This window comes from Mus musculus, chromosome 17 (genome assembly GCF_000001635.26).
Source record: "Mus musculus strain C57BL/6J chromosome 17, GRCm38.p6 C57BL/6J".
NCBI classification, from domain to species: Eukaryota; Metazoa; Chordata; class Mammalia; order Rodentia; family Muridae; genus Mus; species Mus musculus.
Window position 1 is genome coordinate 15041840 of NC_000083.6, and position 19594 is coordinate 15061433.

Consider the following 19594-nt stretch of genomic DNA (forward strand, 5'->3'; position numbering starts at 1 on the left):
CACCTCAGGGCTGGCATCCATCACTCTTACTTCCTTAACTCGGTGCTTCTGGGCCCGAGTTGTGTTTCATACAAGGTTAGGGATGCTAGGTTTTCTCTTCTCACACTCCCTGTAAAGTATCTCTGATTTTTTGGAACTGCGGTATAATAAAGGAATGGGAGTGACCCACCAAGCCTCCTAACTCCAGAGTCAGCAAGTGTGATTAACGAAACGATTCCAGTTCCACAATGAACATTTAAAAGGGATACACAAAATACCCTCAAGTGTCTAAGCACTGTTCTACGCATAGAGCTATTATGGTAACCAGAAAGCATATTAACAGCTGTCATGCCTTAGTTCACTCTGTTCTTAAGGTCGGATTTTCTTTCCACTTGAATGTAACAGTGCCTTTTATGGTTTATATTTCAGATTTTACCAGGGGATTCCATGACCACATGCCTTTCTCCTTTAGTGCATGACTTGATTTGTAACCTTGGGTTTGAACTCAAAGAAATTTGTGATATCAATAGCATTGTAACTCAAAATGGTGAAGTACGATGGAAAGCAATTACTGACCGTGTGAGATATGAAGAATTAGGTTTGTATTCTCTTTGTACATCAAGCTTCCGTTAGTACTGTAACATTAAAAATTTGTTGTGTGGTTAAACCTTCATTTGTTCTTCTTGAAGAGTGTTATAGTGTGGTTGTAAATCAGAGGAGAAATATTCAAAAGTCAAGAGAGGTTTAGTTAAGGGCATAATGTAAGCAGGAGGGCCAAGAAGGCAGGGTCTAAGAGATACTAGACTATTCTAGTATCTTAGGGCTTGGATCCACTAGTCACTAGCTATATATACAGAATGGGTTCTCTGGATAAAAGACAAGACAAAATGAGGTAGCACCTCTCACCATGTTACACAGAACAGCACCTAAGTGACAATATGAGTTATATCTAAAATTACGTATTTTTATAGTTTATCAAGAGCAACCAAACCTCCAGCTACGCATTCTGTTCTGGTAGTAAAACTGTTTACAGTTCATTTCTACTGAGCTGCATGTATACTTAGCATAGTTCAATTATAAGCTGCTTGATTTGGGGGACATTTTGTAATTAAAGGTTTTCGCTGATTTAGGTGTTTTTCATTCCTTGGCAGAGCTGTGGAGCTAAACCATTTTCTCCTCCTATCAGGGCGAAGTCTGGACTACAGGAGAAGTGTGCAGCAGCTGGGTCCGGTGTGTGAGGCCATCCACCTACACATCTCAGCTCTGACCAGGGCTCAGTTTGAAATTCAGTATTCGCCTTGGTACCAGTGGACAACTTATCCAGAGGTTTGACATTTGCATCTCTCTCGAAATCAAAGACTTCACAGATTGGAAGTCCTTGTTACTTGCCAAGTTAAGGATGTCTTTTTCATCTTTGGCCTAATGACACAAGCAAGCAGGTAGATACACGTAGTTACTTTAACAGAAGTTATATTTTATTGTGCCAAGGGTCATCACATAGTATTCATTCTCTAAATTCCTAACTCCAGCCCTAAGCCTATCTCCCTAACTATGTGACATATCTTAACCGAAGCTCAGGTCCCCTCTTTAACAGAAGTCTCTGATTTGAGGGTCAGGATTCTAGGGAGACTTTCCAGCTGCAGGGCAGAGCACAGTGACATCTCTCCAGATGTGCAGAGCAGAGCACGGCTTTTAGTCTCTGTTTATATACTGTCCAGTGGTCGTCATGGGGTTCTAGGCCTGTGTCTCATTATCTTGAGTAGGTGATGTCACTGAGTTCTGGTTACCAGGTGCAGCTTTGGGTGGAGTGGGGATCCTGACTAAGTTATTTTTTCCATGTATAAAAAGCATTTTCACTGTGCTCACTATACCTTACAACTTTGAAGAGGTCCCAGGGACTGCAAGAGAAGTCAAAGCAGTTTGTATCTGAAGCCTGAGTTGAAGGTAGCACTTTGAACAACTTTTGGGCTCTGTTAGGCTTTAGAAGATAAAGTCTGCTTGAGCGTATAGCGCAGACCTCCCAGAGAGATGGCAGGGTTAGGAGATCAGAGAGTAGGCGCTTGCTTTCTTAACAGGGAATTGAAAAGAAGGTAGTAATATGGGGCAAGTCCTAATGCAAATCTTGTGTGCTTTGCGTTTTGTCTTTTCCTGCGTCTTATTTGACATGTTAAAGGACTATAATGATGCAGTACCTGTAATATGTCTGACTCTAGAACAGGGAGGTAAGCTGCCTTCTAGAGGAACTAAACCAAAAATCATTATAGGAAATAACCAAATTTGTGCTTTGAACAAACATTTAAAGAACTTCCAAAGAACCCGTTAGGTGTTAGATAATTTCCTTTATTATAGTATTTCCAATATAAACTCTTTTTATTCCGAAAGTTTTAAACCTTCAAATCTTAAGAGGCTTGAGTGCGGAAATAGTAATTGAATAAACATTATTGTTGCTTTGAGAAACATCTTTCACTGAATCTGAGCTCGAGTGTGTGTCTTCCTCTGAATAGTTGTTTCTTGAGATACTTGATGCCTTGCAAAGCTCGCAGCCTGCTGCCGTCTCCCTCGGCGTGATGAAACTAGCTTCCTGTCTGGAGCGAGCCCTCGGCGACGTGAGTGTGAGAATCCTCATGGATGAACACAGAACTTCAGATCTCTTGCTTTCTATTACTGTTTTTCTGTAACATACAACGATTCTCTTTGTACATAGTTAAGAAATCCTACCTAGTTCTTGTGAGCTGGGAAATGACTCAGTAAACAAAACAAAAACACTTGCTCCATAAGCACGAGTACCTGAACTTAGATTACAGCACCTGTGGTTAAACAATCAAAAGCTATGGATGGTTGCTTCTGCACCTCCTGTAACACCACCCTGTGTGGAGATGGGGTGGAGACAGGAGTGGGATAACTGGGGCTTTCTGGCCTCCATTCTAGCTCCAGTTTCAATAAGAGACCTTGTCTCAGGGAATATGGTGGAGAGTGATGGAGGATTCTGCCTTTCTTTGGCCCCTAGGCCAGATGTGCAGTCACCTCGTACATATGTGCTTGAGAGCACTTGCATGTGTGCACGGGCATGTGCACATATATACACACACAAACACACACATAGGAAAGGAAATCTGTGTCTAGCTGCTTTTCTTTGTTCCTTTGTACCACACTTCATTCATTATGCTCTGTTTAAAAATTATCACTGCTGATTATCATGTAATTATTATGTGATTTCTCTTTGTTTAGGTATTTTTACTGGTTGGGAAAGAGTGCCCCTTTCTCCTAAGAGATCTTCTTGCATCTGCAGAGCTTGCACAAGTCTTTGGACATGCTGTGGTAAGTGTGCAAATTCTACATAAAGCATAGAGTAGCTGGCATGAGCTGTGCTTTTGATCTTCCAAAGCTAAAGTACTCTGGGAAGACATTTACCGTTTAACCGATTAAGTGTATTCGTCTCTCTTCCTTCTGGAATTGTCTCTCTCCCACATATCCCACAGGGTTTCTCTCTCCAGATTTGATTATGATAGAATAACCATAAAATCCAGCCAGAGAGGTAGTTAGAAGCATATCACTTTGTTCATTTAAGTATTCATAATGATATTACTGAGTCACCATAGACTATATTTACCACTTTGGGATGGTAGTATTATATCTTTGTCCTAAAATACTTCTGTTTTTAACAGGTAGGAATTTATGCTTTTTGCAGCCATTCAGACTTACAGTGGCATAATGTGTGTGTGTGTTTGTGTGTTATATATACTATATAACATTATTATTATTGTTGTTGTTGTTGTTATTATGACGATTATGATGATGTAGCCTTTATAATTTCCAGAATATTCTAGAGGAACTGTAACCAAGAGACTTCAAACTAAAGGGTGACATGTAGGCAGCTCAGAGAGGCAGAAGACCAGAACAGCCATCCTAGTTGTACCAGAGATCCACCAAATTCACATTTGGGGCTGAGAAACCATCCTCAGTGTATGTACCTTCACCCCCTGCTCACTCCCTGGCCAGCTTGAAAATAATTTTCGGATGGAGAGCCTGAGCTGAGGCTGGAGTATGGACTCTTGCTTACTGAGTCATTAAACACATTTTATTCCCATTAACCATGTCCCTCTGAATGGACACTTTTGTCCTCTAGATGATTTTCTGTTCTTTTCTTTTTTTTTTTTATTAGATATTTTCTTTATATACATTTCAAATGCTATCCCGAAAGTCTCCCATATCCCCCCACTCCCCTACCCACCCACTCCCCTACCCACCCACTCCCCTACCCACCCACTCCCAATTCTTGGCTCTGGCATTCCCCTGTACTGGGGCATACAAGGGGCCTCTCTTCCCAATGATGGCCGACTAGGCCATCTTCTGCTACATAGGCAGCTAGAGACACGAGCTCTGGGGGTGTGTGTGTGGGAGGGTACTGGTTAGTTCATATTGTTGTTCCACCTATAGGGTTGCAGAGCCCTTTAGCTCCTTGGGTGCTTTCTCTAGCTTCTCCATTGGGGGCCCTTTGTTCCATCTTATAGATGACTGTGAGCATCCACTTCTATGTTTGCCAGGCACTGACATAGCCTCATACGAGACAGCTATAACAGGGTCCCTTCAGCAAAATCTTGCTGGCATATGCAATAGTGTCTGGGTTTGGTGGCTGATTATGGGATGGATCCCCGGGTGGGGTAGTCTCTGGATGGTCCATCCTTTCGTCTTAGCTCCAAACTTTGTCTGTGTAACTCCTTTCATGGGTATTTTGTTCCCTTTTCTAAGGAGGAATGAAGTACCCACACGTTGGTCTTCCTTCTTCTTGATTTTCTTGTGTTTTGCAAATTGTTCTAGATGATTTTCTTAGCTGCTGATAAATGGTATATAAAATGGGGGAAGGGAACAGGGTTCTGAGGCTGCTCCGGAGAGATGTGGCTGTTGACATGGATGTTGGGTTAAACCCCTCTGAGCTTCTCACCTGCTGGTTCTGCTTGAGGGGCCCAGAAAGCATTTTTCCCTCTGCTCTGCAGCAGCCCACACAAACCAAGACTGCTTCCCTGTCTTCCCTGTCTTCCCTGAGGGCTGGCTGGTGTTCTCTCTCTTGCGAGTCTGTGCAGGAGGTAGGGACACAGGACTTGGATACAGCCTAGTTGGAGCTGCTATTCTCATCCTTCTTACCATATAGGCCCATGCTGCCTGGTATGGAGTTTGTGTCTGCGCTTTCTGCTGTGTCCAGATCCTGGGTGCCTCTGATGTCTAGTGTTAAAGCTGTACATTTTGAGTGCGTGGCTTGCTCCTAGCCCTAGGACTACTTTGCCGGTCCTGGTTTCTGAAACCCTGGGCTCATCTTCTTCACTTGTGTTACTTTATATGCACAGGGGGAAATATTATTGCCGTCCTCAACGGTGAGTCTAGGGATAAATGAATTGATGAATCATTAAATAAAATGTGTCTAGCATGTGTTAACCACTTAGTAAATGTTGGTTTCAGGCCAGTGCAATAGCTCACTGGGGGCAGGTGCCTGCCACCAAGGCTGACAACAATTCAAATAGTAGCATGCACTTGGTGGGAATAAATCAACTCCCTCAGGTTCTCCTCTGACCTCTAGACATTGGCACATACCGAATAAAAATGTAATAACATTTTCATGTTAGTTTCATTATTGTTACTATTAACACCAGCAGAAGCTGCTGGCTTTCTTAGGACTAAGGGAGAAAGCAAACATTTTAGGCTTGAATTGATTTACTCCACGATTCCCTAATCTGCTGTCTTACTGGATTAGATGGACATACTAAAAGTCTTCATCGGGTCTCCCTGCGGACTCAACCTGAGAAACGTCTTGTGGCATGGCTTTGCTTCCCCTCAAGATATTCCTCCAAAGTGAGTTGCTGGTTAAGTAACTTTCTTCCTTAATCTGCTTAAGAATTTGCTGTATTTGGGGCTGGAGAGATGGCTCAGCAGTTAAGAGTACTGACTGCTCTTCCGAAGGTCCTGAGTTCAATTCTCAGCAACCACATGGTGGCTCACAACCATCTCTAGTGGAATCTGGTGCCCTCTTCTGGAGTGTCCGAAGACAGCTACAGTGTACTTACATATAATAATAAATAAATAACTCTTAAAAAAAAAAAAAAAAAAAAAAAAAAGATGAGTTCGAGGCCAGCCTGGTCTACAAAGTGAGTGCCAGGATAGCCAGGGCTACACAGAGAAATCCTGTCTCGAAAAACCAAAAAAAAAAAAAAATAGAATTTGCTGTATTTGAATTTCACAAGAAGGAAGGATTCTTTGTGAAAGACAAAATATTTGAGACATGGGTGGTCAAGTTGTCCACCAACAGCAGAGCAGCGTGGGTGGGACAGAATGTGTTTCAGTGCCTTTGCTCCTAGGAACAAGCGTAGGTGCCAGGATAGGTAGAAAGCCTTCCTGGTTATTATACAGCTTAATTCCATCTATGGAGAGTTCTGAAGTTTGATGGTTTCCTTTCTTAATTCCCTTAATTTTTTTACACTCATTTATTCATGCCCATATTGTATGGAAGTCAAAGGGAAATAGTGGGGAATGGTTCTCTTTCCAAATGCAGGCCTAAGGATTGAACTCAAGACATCTGGCTTGGCTATAGATGCCTTTCCCTGCTGATCCATCTCAATCCTCCTGGCATAATTTTAACACTCTCTGTTGAAGGAGAGATCTTTGTATGTGGCTCTGTTCATTTTCCAGGGGCTCTCTGTCTCCTTCCCTAGATACTGTTCAGCCATGTTGCTGTTGACGGCAGGACTGGGCCAGTTACTGAAGAGTTACCTTCACCACACAAAGGTCACCTTGGCACATCGACCTTTTGTAACACTCACAAACTTAGAGGATGTGATTGTTTTTCCTGGCAAGTCCCCCCTTACTATGTCTTCGTAAAGGTATTTGCGCACTCACTTTGTAAGTAGTATCAGACTTGAATTCTTGGTGAAATATGCGCTTGCCGTTGCCAAGATGGCTCTGTAAGTTATTGGAAGACCCTTTTAAACTTCACCCCTTCCCACTGCTTGGATGCTATTGGCCCTGAGAGTCACAGCTAGAGCTGGTCTCTTCCTCAGATGTGCTACCATTCAGAAATCTTGGGGGCATTCATGGTATCTGTTCTTCTTTCCTCTCACCTTGTCTACATCTGTATGAGTGGCCATTATATCAGATGTGCCAATAGTGAAAATTGCTGTATCTTCTGAGACTACTTCTTTTTTGGGGGGAGGGGGTGGATTTCGAGACAGGGTTTCTCAGTATAGCTGTGGGGCTGTCCTGGAACTCACTCTGTAGACCAGGCTGGCCTCGAACTCAGAAATCCGCCTGCTTCTGCCTCCCAAGTGGTGGGATTAAAGGCGTGCGCCACCACGCCTGGCTCTGAGACTACTTCTTACTCCTCTAGGTCAGTGTCCTCAACTCGCTTGAGCCCCACTCTCAGTTGCTGCCCAAGTCTCTGAAGAGATCCAGTTGCCCATTTTTCCTTTTGGCAACTTCCTAAGGCCACTTTACTGTAGCTGTAGGCCAGGTACTCTCCCTTTTTAGGGATGCTCTGCCTCAGGCCACAGTTCATCTGTCCCAGGGTGCTGGCTGGTTGACATGTCTGTCCACATGTGTTCCTGACATCTTTCCGTTGCTGACTATGGTTGTGTTTACAAAGATACTTGCTCTTTTACAGGTGTGACTTATGAGGTACTGTCAGCATTAGAGACAGTGATGACAAAATCCAACTTCCTATTAAAAATCATGTTGCCATATTGGGAAATGGCAGTGAGCAAGTTCAAGTCGCACAGGTAACAAGGGTGGCATGGTGCTATTTATTGGTGCTAAGACGAGAGGCCTGCGCAATGCTGAGGGGGTAGAGGTGAGACCTCTCAGATTAGGCTGAGTGCAGAATGCCTTCCTTTGGTGACTCAGACAAGCCCTGACTGGTTGAAATATTCTGTATAATCTTCTTGGTGCTATTGATAGAGCTTTTTTTTGTTGCTGTTAGAATAAGCTTCTTTGTATTTTTCTGAGCTCTTACTATAAGTAAAATATTGCACCTATCATAAGAGAACTACAGGAGTCGGGGAGGGAGGAAGACAGACAAGCCTGGCCATGTATTCCCTCAAAACCAAAGCCATGCAAGAGCCAGGCACAGCATGTTTTTTTCCTCAGCTACTCCCTGCAGCTCTGCAGCTCTGCAGCTCTGCAGCTCTGTTCTGGCCATCCTCAGAAGTGATATGCAGTGTTTATAGGACCTTATTGGCATTTTGTTCTACTGAAACTATGAAAAGGTTTCATCAAGCTTTAAAACATGCCCCCCCCCCAAAAAAAAAAAGAAAGAAAAATGGTTTTAAGTCATTAGTCTATTTAGAATTGGATCCTAGTATTTTGCTTCCACATTAGCAAGTTGTATATCCTTGTTTTCAATGCCATATTATTTGTGTTGAGGCTGCAGTGCAGTAACTGAGACACCTGCTAATAGACTCTGGTCCCCCAGGTTTGCCGACTGCACCATGTTGTTGCTGTCACAGCTAGAAGCTGGACTCAGGAGACTGTTTGCTGCAGTTAACAAGTGTCCTGATAGACTGCTCACAGCCGAGGTACAAGTGTTTCTGTTACTCACTCAAACTGCAATTACTATGTTGACAATTGTCTGTGGCTATTTAAAAGTTTTAAGGGCTGGAGATGCAGAATGTTAGCTAAGCACTTGCATAATATGTGCAAAACCCCAGATTCAGTCCTTTACAACACACACACACACACACACACACACACAGCATGCTTTATTTGCTGTTACAGCATATATTTATTTGAATTGTGATTACATAAGATGGTTCTGTTTCCAAACTGCCCTTTCAACTTCATGGTGTTGCAAAAGCATCAACATTTTCTGAAGCCAGAATTGTTTCTGATTTTGCAGAATACTGCTGTTCTTTTTAATTGTTTCTCTTTTTTATCTTCCCTTTTCTGCAGTCAACAATTCTGTATACCACGTTTGATGAAGTAAGTAGCCAAACTTGGGAAAAAAAACTTGAAAAAATGTATTTTCTTTCAAGATACAAATGAAGATGCAATGATTAGGGCTGGAGAGGTGGCTCAGAGGTCAGCAGCACGTGCTTTTCCTGCAGGACCTGGATTTGGTTCCGAGCACCCATATGTTGGCCCACAGCCGGGTGTAAGCATGCACATGGTACACATACATACATACACGCATGCAAAAATACCCAATGCGTGTAAAATAAGTGCCTTTAAAACCCAGAAAGATTAACTATGAGTAGCATGCTTATAGGAAGATGTTGATGGTAATAGGCAAGAAGAAGAAGCTCATGCAAGGTTTCAGCTATAGCTCTGGGGCTGCATTTAGTGAAGGCAGTGCTTGCCTGGCAGTCATGAAGCTGCGGGCTCAATCTCCAGCACTGAATATACCCAGCATGGTGGTACACATCTGTAATCCCAACACTCGGGAGGTAGATACAGGGTTTGAAGCCAGCCTGTAATACATGAAACCGTTTAAAATAAATAAATAAATAAATAAAGTTTTTAGGCTAATTTTGAGGCCCAACATTGTTAATCTTATTTCTGTAGTTGTTCAAAACACAAAGTTGGAAAATGCAGATTGACACCATTGGCTATAACCACTGCTGTGAACAACTATTTTTAGCCAGGGCAACAACTTTGGAAATACAAATGTTGTAATTGTATGTGTACAGATTAGTGTCTCTGTACGTGTACGTACATGACTCTTGTACATGTGTCAGTTTAACAGCTTATTGACTCATCTATGTTTGGTGTTCTAGATACTGGCAAAACACATGAGTGATGGTAGCATGAACCAGCTTCCTTGTTTCCTTGGAGAGCCTGCCATGGTAAAGCCCATGTATCCCCAGTCTCGCGTCTTTCTGGTTATGAACATCATTTGTGGTGTGCTCAGGAGCCGGCCTGCTTGGCCTGTCACAGACACCACCAGAAGCGACTGCAGCCACTTCTGTGCTTCTGAGTGCCTGATGATTTGGCTGCCCTCTTTCTAAATACTTTTTTTTTATTGATTCTATGTATTTTTACTAAAGAAAGGATTATATATTTGTTTGTAAAACTTAGCAACAGTCAGATATCTTTAAGATTAAGTGTTGGGCCGGGTGGTGGTGGCCCATGCCTTTAATCCCAGCACTTGGGAGGCAGAGGAAGGAGGATTTCTGAGTTTGAGGCCAGCCTGGTCTACAAAGTGAGTGCCAGGACAGCCAGGGCTACACAGAGAAACCCTGTCTTGAAAAACCAAAAAAAAAAAAAAAAAGTTTAAGTGTTGGATGATACAATTAATGTTTTGGCCCTTTTTTCAATCAGCATTTTATATTTTGTAAGAATACTACAGTGACTTCTCTGTAGACTACAGTAGATACTTTCTGTCTGCCTTACTGAGAGAAGAGCTGGATTATATGCCCCATTCATTCCTTATGTGATTTTTGACACCCTTCCTGCCCTCAGACAGTAAGATGACTAATCTAGCTGATTTTTTTTTTTTTTGATCCTGAATCCCCTGGTGTTGTGCTAAGTCTCCATCGCAAATATGCCCCGGCAATGAAAACACAACACAATTAATATGAATACATGCTGTGCGCCTAGATTGGGCAGATCTACCACTACACTACCATCTTCCACATCTTATGAGACCCCTTAGAACTTGCCATTTCTCCAGGCTATGTGCTTCTGCTCTGCTTTTTTTCTTCTTCTTCCTCCTCCTCCCCTGAGTTGCCTCTCTCAAATCTCCTTCTCCCCACCACCCCTTTCCCCTCCACCTTCCCTTTATTTGCCCAATCATCAGCTCTCCTTTATTTTACAAATTAAGGTGGGGAGCAGCTTTACAGGAAATCACCTGAGTGCTGACTCATTCCTTGTTCGAAGTCACTCTTAAGAGCAGAATTAACATCAAATATAATTAGCTCCAGTGCTATCCACAACACCCTGGACTCTTCCTCTGTTGGCAGTCAGTCCACATGAGTGCTTTTCTGACTCCCCACCCCCACCCCGCCCCCATAGTCTGGCAGAGGCAGGCTTTGGCCATGTAGTGTTAGAAGAGGGAGCAGCCATCTTTGCTGGCTTAAGATGCAGGAGTAGTCCATGGTGAATGCAGGGGAAGCAGTGGCCAAGGGACAGCTGCTTGGTTATGCTCCTCCCAGCAAGAGCAGTGACTTAGGCTTCTTTAGGGAAGTTTGTTTCCCTTCCCTTGGTGGTTGGTGCTCCCTCCCCTCCACCCCCCACAGGCAGGCTGTACTGAACAAGGGCTCCCCACTACAGTTCCAGCTGCAGGATGGGGTGAGTGCCCTCTTTGAGACTTGCATTTCCCATCAGTTTATAAACAAGCCAAGAACTGCCAGGATACCCTGCCATTCACTCTTCATCTGCCCAGAACACTGACAGAATGTTTCTCTGTCAATTCTAAAAGGAATTCTTGTGGGATTTCCTGAACTATCAGGAGGGTCCTCGTATCCGGGATCGTATAAGCCATGGGGAGATCAACATACGTGAATTTCCAGAAGAGGCCGCAGGCCAGCTGCTCACATTCTCCCTGGTGCTGCTGCTCAGATTCACTGAGAAGGGGACAGTGTCAGAACTGAAGGTACCACAGAGGGAGGGAGGAGGGTGGCTGGCGGAATGTACTACCACCAGCAAGGGAAGAGCATGTCTTATTTCTCAAATTTGATTTATCTTAATTTGAGTTACAGTACCCTGTCAGAATGTATGCATGTGTACATTCTCTAAAAGTCTGGGTTCTGAAGCTGAAATAATTTGTCTTTGAAATGCCTTTTTGGCTCTGTTCTTAATAGCAGTGTCAGTGTTAAAAACCAAAGAGTAAGTTACGCAACATGGTTGGCCAAGTGTGGGAGACGCCCACAGTGCCTGCTAAACTGATGGAGCAGGATAGTTATAGTTTTGAAACTAATGATTTTGTTGTTTTAAAGTAAATAGCTTCAGCTGTAGTAGTGTAGGTGGGACTTTTGTTTTCAGTTTAGATGCATGACAGTTAAAAGAACCTAGTGGGGAAACCCCACTCAATTCCCAATTCGGTGTGCACCCAAGAATCACGAACAGAACAGAATGCCTTGATGTAAAAACATGAGGTAGTTTAATGGCGGAGCTCTGGGTCGAAACGTATCTCACACAGGAGACAGTGGTTTCGACCACAAGGCTTGGAAGCTAGGGGTTTTTAAAGAAAAGGGGCTGGGGCTGGGGGAGGAATTGGCGCGGTTTCACATGATTGGTCCATTTAAACACCAGCAGACTGTACTTAACTTAGGTCAGAAGGGGGGGAGATAGGGAGGCGCGGGGCCAGCCCAGACATGTATGGCCAAGCAGTCTCAGGAATGTCTTAACGACGGGCCTGCCCGGGCATGTCCTGGCCTGTTCTGCTATGTTCTCAGCCCTAGGTTTCAAAGCTCACAAACAACTCTTTGGGCTATTTGACATAAATTACATGAATCACAGGTCTCAAGTTTTATTTTCTTTCATTCCCCTCTTCTTCTACTAAGTAATTCTAATCTTAGAATTTTAGAAGTCTATATCTCTACGTGGAGAATAGATATCATAACATGGGCCAAAGGTTAAAAACAAAAACAGAATAAGAAGGGATAGTAAACAGAACTAGGCAGGGCCCTTCTAGTGAGGCTTGAGGGTCTGGGCATGATGTAGGTGTATGTAGATCAGATCTCTGGCTGGAACTGGTGAGATGTCTTTTGGGGTACCCGGTTCGCTGTAGCCAATTGTGACCAGACTTTTTTCTGCACCACCTGCAAGCCTTTTAACTTAGCATACAGATTATAATTACAACAACATGTAGGTTTAAGCACATTATTTAAGACAGTGATGGGCATGGGGAAGGAGCACCAAGTCTACACCAGTCTCTTTTAGAATTCTATTCATCTTTTCTACCTGTCCTGAGCTTTGGAGCTTGTATGCACAATGTAACTTCTAATCAATCTCTAATATCTTGGCCAGTCCCTGATTTACCTGGGCAACAAAGGCAGGTCCATTATTGGACCTGATTACCTTGGATATCCCAAACCTCGGGAAGATTTCTTCTAGGATCTTCTTGGCTATTACATTGGCCATCTCAGTCTTTCAACCTCGAGGCTACTGCCATCCGTGTACCAGCGGTAAAATGCGTGGTGGTGGTGGTGGGGTGGGCATCCCAGGGAAACCTCTGCATGGGTGTTCCCCCCTGGGCCACGGTTTCCCATGTGGTGCCTCACCTTGGCCAGTGCATGCTGCTGCCGCCGAAGCCAGAAGTTCTCAGTCCGGCCCTGCAGCTGCCTGCCGCCAGGAACGTGCACTGAGTTGTTTTTCTTAACTATCACTGACAAATTCTGTCCTAACATCAGTCCAAGTCCACAGTCGGCACCACACACATAGTCTGTCCCATGACAAAAACCACAAACACAAACAAGACAGCAACAGAGAAGAAAAAAAAACACCAGTATCTAAGCACACTCATTCCTCACTCTGCCAGATGATAGTCAGACCTTTCTGACTGTCCCTCACCCTTGGAACGTCTTCCAGGGGTCGCAGCTTGCGGGGGCCTCTGGGCGTCTTCCTCCCGAGGCTACTGGGTTCTTACAGCCCACAGTGGCAGCTGCCAGAATACAGAATACGAGGTGAGACTTGAACCCACAATCTCAGAACTGTAAAACCAAGACAAGAGGTGGGACTCAAACCCACAATCTCAGAACTGTCTCAGAACTGTAAAACCAAGGCATGATTTGGGACTTGAACCCATGATCTCAGAACCGTAAAACCAAGGCACAAGGTGGGACTTGAACCCACTATCTTAGAACCGTAAAACCAAGGCATGAGTTCAAAATCTCAGAATTGAAAAACCAAGACACAAATTCACAGGTCATCCTCAACTACATAGAGATTGAGACCAGCTTGGGATATATAAGACCCTGTCTCAAAGACATAAGAAATTATCAATAGGAACTATGTGCTGACTTCAGGCCTGTGGTGAGTGTGGATTCCACCTTCTCATCTAAGGTGGCTTCTAAGGCTCACAGACTCCCATGACACCCTTTCCTGTCTTCACATTCTGTACTCAGTTTTCTGTCTTAAGATATGTCTTGAATCTCTTCCTCAGTGTTATTCTATTCCTTGGAGAAACCACCATCATTTCCTGGAGGGCCCCCACTTCTCAACACAGCAGCCAGACCCTTTTCTACACATCATGTCCCTCTGTGCAGACGCTACCTCTGCTTTCTAAGGCAGAAGTGGGTGCCCTCTCCTGTCCGTCCCAGTACTCACCCCAGACTTGGCACCACAGCTATGAGGATGCTGCCCACGATGTGGCTGTGACTTAGTTGTCAGTGAGTGAAGGTTGGCTCATGTCCCAGCACTTCAATCTGCTGTTGTTTCAGTCATTTGCTCTGTGTCGTTGAGAACATGGCAGTCCCTGCTTCTGGCTTCTGCCAGCTTTTGGCTCCCTGACTTTTCATTTTTGTAGTTTCCAGTGACTGACTTGGCTTTTCAGTCACACATTTATATCAGTTATATATTACATTCAGTTGTATATTTATATCAGTTGGAATATACTACTTTAATACTTTATGATTTTTTAATATTTATGTGTTTAGCAATTAACTGCTTCTGGTCACGTAATTTCCTTCTAATTATATTGATTTTCAGTCCTTACAATTTGTTTCCATTCATTTTGGGATCTTTCTCTCCTTGTCCATTTGTAGCTTTGCTATGCTATGGACAGGATGCATGTGATCTTTGTAGATTACTGTGGTTAGCTCCATTTTATCGGTTTGTTGGTTACCGTTGACCATCAGGTCCATCCTGTTTATTGAAGAGCTTTACCATGCTCCAGCTGAATAGAGTTATTGGGAAGACGGTAGTGGAAGGCTATGACTCTAACTGGCATGATTCAGAAGAAGGCACAAAACCCAGCACAGACCCATAATGACTGACATCACTGTTTCTACACCAGGAGGAAGCAGCAATACAGTTGCTGGTTAGGCTTGCAGAAGGATACAGGTCTCGCTGCCACCCAGCCTTCCAGCTTCAAAAACAGGTATGCATGGCAGGGGGTGGGAGAGGGGACACCACTCCTCCTTCAGATGCATCAGAATGGTCCCAGGGCTTTGTCCTATCAGATTTCCTGACCAGTTGGTCATTTCCTGTGGGGTCTAGTCAAGTGGCTCTGTCTGCTGTGCTTGCAGCTCAGGTTCTGTGTCTCAGAGTTAAAGATGGCTTTAGTCTCAAGGATGACAGGTGGAGTATTTAATGTGGAACCTGGCTGGCTGCTGGTACCGATCACTGCCCAGAGAGAGAAGCAGGGTTTACCAAGTAAGGGATGTCATTTTATCTTCTACCATATAAGATAAGTTTTTATTAACATAATTTTAAGCAAACTTTCTACCAGGTAGTTCCATTTTGGGAATTATCTCAAATGTTTTCTGCCTTTTTTTTTTTCCTTTTTGAAGATTGTTTGGACAAAAGTACATGTGCCCTTGGAGGCCAGGGGCTTCTGAGAACTGGAGTTAGAGGTTATTGTGAGCCACACAACAGGTGCTGGGAATTGAACTCAGGTCCTCTGCAAGATTAGTACTTGATGCTAACCACTGTGCCATCTCTCCAGGCCACAGATGTTTTATTCTGTACATAGCAGGAGATAGGACAAGAACAATCCCCATGAATACCACACTCAGGATAGCTGTTGCATAGACGCTGGCACGTGGATGAGTACACCCTCTATAAACTGCTATAAACTGGTACATGCTTGCAGAGAAAGGCCTAGAGAGGCCATGCTAGAGACCAAGGCCTGACCAGTGCTGACAAACACATCAATTGTGAGACCTTTCCTGGGGAGAGGTGAGCAAACATCTGTTCTTCCCAGAGAGGCACCACAACAGATCAAAGCCACTGTCCACCTGAATCAGCCTCAGTAACCAATGAGCTTTAGGGAGTTATGGGATTCTCGATGCCTGGGAAGACCATCCCAGCACTTGAGATAACTCACAAAGGATGCACACCAGAGCCAGGAGTGCCCTCTTCCCAGCGGTTGCCTTCTGCTTTTATAACCTTGGCGAGGGACTTTGAATCTCGTAAGTTCTGTGAGTTTCTTGAGTCTTAAAAAGCTCTCTCTAGAAGGGATGTTTCAGTTAGGAAACAACTAAAGCAGTGCGGGGGAGAAGGGCCAGGTCATCAAGTCAGCCCCATCCCGTGCCAGTGGCTGTGGTCTGAGGGCAGGAGCATGGATGGTGTCCTCCATGTGTCTGCTTTCCAAGATACCTTTAGAAGGGTAGAGATACCAGAACTTACCTACAGGTATTTTAAAGAGACAGGGAGGACAGGAGGGAAGCTTCTGGATGCTGGACTGATTGCTGAGTCTCCAGCCTGCCTGGAGACAGCCTCCCTTCGCTGGCCTCTTCTCTGGCCTCTGGCAGCCCCTGACTATTTTGGACTCTCATCTCTTATCCGTCTACTACTTGGCAACAGTCCTGTGCTTTGTAACCCGGTCATCGCCCTGCTTACTGCTGTTGCAGAAAATTGCTCACATTCAGTGGTGTCTACAGAGCTGCCACTTAATTTGCTCATGTTATCATGGTCAAAGCCTGCTAAAGGGTCTGCTGTGTGGCTTCCTGTGGCCGCTGACAAGTTGTTGACAGTGTTGACATGCCTCCCTCATCTGTGCTGTGTGCTCTCACTCATATAACACTTGCCAAAGCTAGCCACACAGGTCAGAGGAGGGGAGGGAGGCTGCCTCTTGCCTGAGGGGTCATGTTGCAAACATGCTCATAGTCACAGGCCCAGCAAAGGTTTGAACTGTTCCTCAGCTGAACATGGGAAGTACTTGAGCTTGCCAGATGGTTTGCAAATATGCGGCCTGTAACCATTTTACAAATATTTTCTAGAAAGTGATTCAATATTTATGACAGTTGAAAACATTTTTCTGGGATATTGTAAGACCTACAGCAGTCAAATCTTTCCTCTCAGGTGCTGAGCTGTGAGAGAAGCCTCAGGATGTGGCCTGTGCCGCCTTTGCCAGAAGAGTGTTGTCAGGAAGCAGGCAGGTGCGTGCCATCTGGGCTGGAGCCTGTTACCTAAGCCGGTTGCACATGTCACCTGGGTTGTGTGCACCATGCCTGGCCTTTGTAGTGCTCATCTCCCTCCTTATAGAGAGCTGTTAGAAAGCCTTTGGAAAGGGAACTACGGGGCCCAGCTTGTTGGCTGTTGAACACAGGCTGGAAGATAAGGCACCCTTCAACCAGGGCACAGCAGACATCATGAAAGTCTGGACTTAGGAGGAAGAGGAGTAGGGATATGGGGGGTGTAGAATAAAGCAGACACACTTGTAGTAGGGCTAATCTAGAAGCCACAGTTCACCTTCATTTGCATTGTGTCTTGCAGCTAGCTTATCATTGCTTTCATTTTGTCCTGTCATGGTACCTATTTTCCTTTGTGTTGGGGAAACCAAGTTTTAGATGAAGGTTACTGTGCATTAAACATAATTTTGTATTACCAATAATGAGGGAGTTTTAATTATTGGAATATACCTTTAACTATTGTGTGTTCTTCAGATTGGAAGGAAATTCTGAAGCATGTGCCTGCAACTCTTTAATTAGCAAGATTTGGTGTGAGCTCTGCCACTACCTGCCTGGGAGTGCCTGTGCTATAAATGGCTTGGATGGTCTTCCCTCAGAGAAGTGAGTACTGAAGAAGCAGAACTGAGGAATTTATGGTAGCAGACTTACTGTTTCCATTCTAAATTTCAGCAATTTGGGATTGGCCCCAAACATGGTCCTTGGGTGAGGTTAGGTGATCTCTGTGCAGGTACCACGTGTGTATCTAGTGAGTCACACACGAGTGTACCCTGTTCACTGCCGTTGCATTTTACCTGCCGGTCACTTGCTGAGGTGCCACCTCAGAGTCAGGAAAAAGGAGCTGGCAGTGGCATTCTCTGGTACCGTGTGTCCCCTGATTGTTACGCTGTCACTTGCAGGTGGTCCCAGCTGCTCAGTGAACTGTGTAGCACACGCATTCCTACACTGTTCTGCCCCAGAATCGTTCTAGAAGTTCTAGTTGTGCTCCGAGGCATCAACTCCCAGTGCCAACGCGTATCTGACCAGGTCACCGCCTCTTTGCAGCTAAGACACAGGCAATGGGTGGAGCGTAGGTTACGTTCAAGGCAGCGTCAGAACTATGTGCGCATGCTCAGCAGGTAGGCTGTCTCTCCCCCACATCCCCCACAACCTACCCCCCCCCCATTAGTGCCCCTGCACGCTCAAGCTTGGGTGAGGGCTGACCCTTTCAGAGAGTAGTTACAGTGTATACTGTTTTATAGAACTATTAAATGTGGCCTTTTGGTGTGGGTCCCACTACCCAAAATGACTGTCCCGGTTTAAGCCCTAGAGCTCTTCACTAGGAATTGCTGGCACTACTGTTCTTCACATAGTCTTTAGAAATAGCTGCTTGGGGCATATTTCTGGGACTTTGGGTGGGTTGAATGGTTGGTGTTTCTAGGACTATCACAGCACACCCATGTTCAGTCTGCTCTCATGTAGTATATATGCAGTGCTACTGCATTCCCTCCCAAACGGAGTGAAGGATTTTTAAGCATCTCTGCTGGTCTCATGGGAAAAATAAGGCCGGGCAGTAATTGGAAGTTCTTGGAATCTGGCAAAGTTAAACACGCTTCTCCCCTTGTGAAAGCCCTTTACTAGGTGATCGGCTAAGGAAGGTGCTAGCACAGCCCAGTAGCAGGCTGGGGGCTGACCTTTGTAGGCAACTGACACTGAGCCAGACTAAAAGCAGGTGCTGCTGCCAGGGAGTAGAGGCATGTTGTGACCTGAACATGAAGGGCAAGAAGGGGCTGGGCTGTGTACCCCTATACACTTGAAAGGTAGGGACTGGGCCGGGCAGGGCAAAAGGATAAAAGACTCACAAGCCATCTTCCCAGATGTTCAGATTTAACGGTGCTGGCAAAACAACTCCATATTGTTTGGTGTGGTTTGTCTTTTTTCCCTTTGCCTTTCTCTCTGTTTTGTTTTTCTATTTTCATTTTTTGTGCTTATGGTGTGTGTGTGTTTGAGACAGAGAGAGCAAGCATGTTTATAGACATAAAGCTGAGTATGTCAGGAGATGGGGAGGGTTTGGAACATTCGGGAAAGGGGAAAAGCATGATTAAAATACACTGTGTGGATTTTGTAATAACAAAAAGGTGTTGATTAGGTGAAGTGCTGTTTTTCCTTATGAAAACGGAAAGGACTTTGTCAAAACCTTGACCTGCCTGTTTTCTTTTTCAGTGTTAGACTTTTATGTCCCATGCTTTCCCTGATTTTGTTGCTCCTTGCACTGGAGTTGGCCAGTGTCCATGCTGTTCGTGATAAGGGCGCTGAGGAACAACAGCAGTATCTGAGGTAAGGTGCGTCTGTTAAGGAGAAAAGACAGTGCTGATGGCATTATAAGGCATTTGACTCCTCTTGGCTCTTCCTTTGTGTAAGACATTTGGACTCCTCTTGGCTATTTCTTTGGTGGTTTTTTTTTTTTTAAATCTCCACAGGTTTTCCTTGATCCTTAGCTGGTCTTCTCTGTACAATTGGATACTAAGTTTGTGGATCACAAAATTGAACCTAGTTTACTAGTGAACCCTCTCAGCTTGCCAGGCTAC

General features: G+C 44.6%; 1 protein-coding gene and 1 long non-coding RNA gene across 35 annotated transcripts in view; one reads left to right on the forward strand and one right to left on the reverse strand.

The window, feature by feature from the left end:
- Positions 1–19594, forward strand: part of Ermard (ER membrane associated RNA degradation) — a 48495-nt gene that overhangs the window by 289 nt on the left and 28612 nt on the right. For 14 of the 32 annotated variants that reach the window (XR_385341.2, XR_385340.2, XR_876519.2 and 11 more), the window contains exons 2-17: positions 409–577; positions 1166–1305; positions 2484–2585; positions 3208–3297; positions 5726–5823; positions 6681–6817; positions 7625–7739; positions 8432–8534; positions 8908–8937; positions 9732–9800; positions 11375–11548; positions 14912–14995; positions 16921–16997; positions 17505–17630; positions 17927–18145; positions 19230–19343. Coding sequence is in view for 24 of the 32 variants with exons in the window: in NM_001039552.3 (NP_001034641.2) it covers positions 409–577; positions 1166–1305; positions 2484–2585; positions 3208–3297; positions 5726–5823; positions 6681–6817; positions 7625–7739; positions 8432–8534; positions 8908–8937; positions 9732–9800; positions 11375–11548; positions 14912–14995; positions 16921–16997; positions 17505–17630; positions 17927–18145; positions 19230–19343 (1847 nt within the window). In the remaining 8 variants the exon portion in view is untranslated. Of the gene's footprint in view, positions 1–13; positions 300–408; positions 578–1165; positions 1419–2483; positions 2586–3207; positions 3298–3851; positions 3943–5725; positions 5824–6680; positions 6818–7351; positions 7475–7624; positions 7740–8431; positions 8535–8907; positions 8938–9731; positions 9801–11374; positions 11549–14911; positions 14996–16920; positions 16998–17504; positions 17631–17926; positions 18146–19229; positions 19344–19594 lie in introns of those variants that run through there. The other 18 variants (XR_385342.2, XM_030249852.1, XM_006524465.2 and 15 more) reach the window with 11 other exon arrangements.
- Gm35343 lies at positions 2302–14354 on the reverse strand. Of its 3 annotated transcripts, none has more exons than XR_001782199.2 (2): positions 13179–14354; positions 2302–5354 (listed from the first exon to the last, which is right to left on the reverse strand). It is a non-coding gene; the product is annotated as a predicted gene, 35343 (long non-coding RNA). The 3 variants fall into 3 exon arrangements; XR_001782197.2 differs by lacking the exon at positions 2302–5354 and adding an exon at positions 9315–9425 and having other exon boundaries at positions 13179–14216; XR_001782198.2 differs by lacking the exons at positions 2302–5354; positions 13179–14354 and adding exons at positions 9315–9425; positions 11454–11532.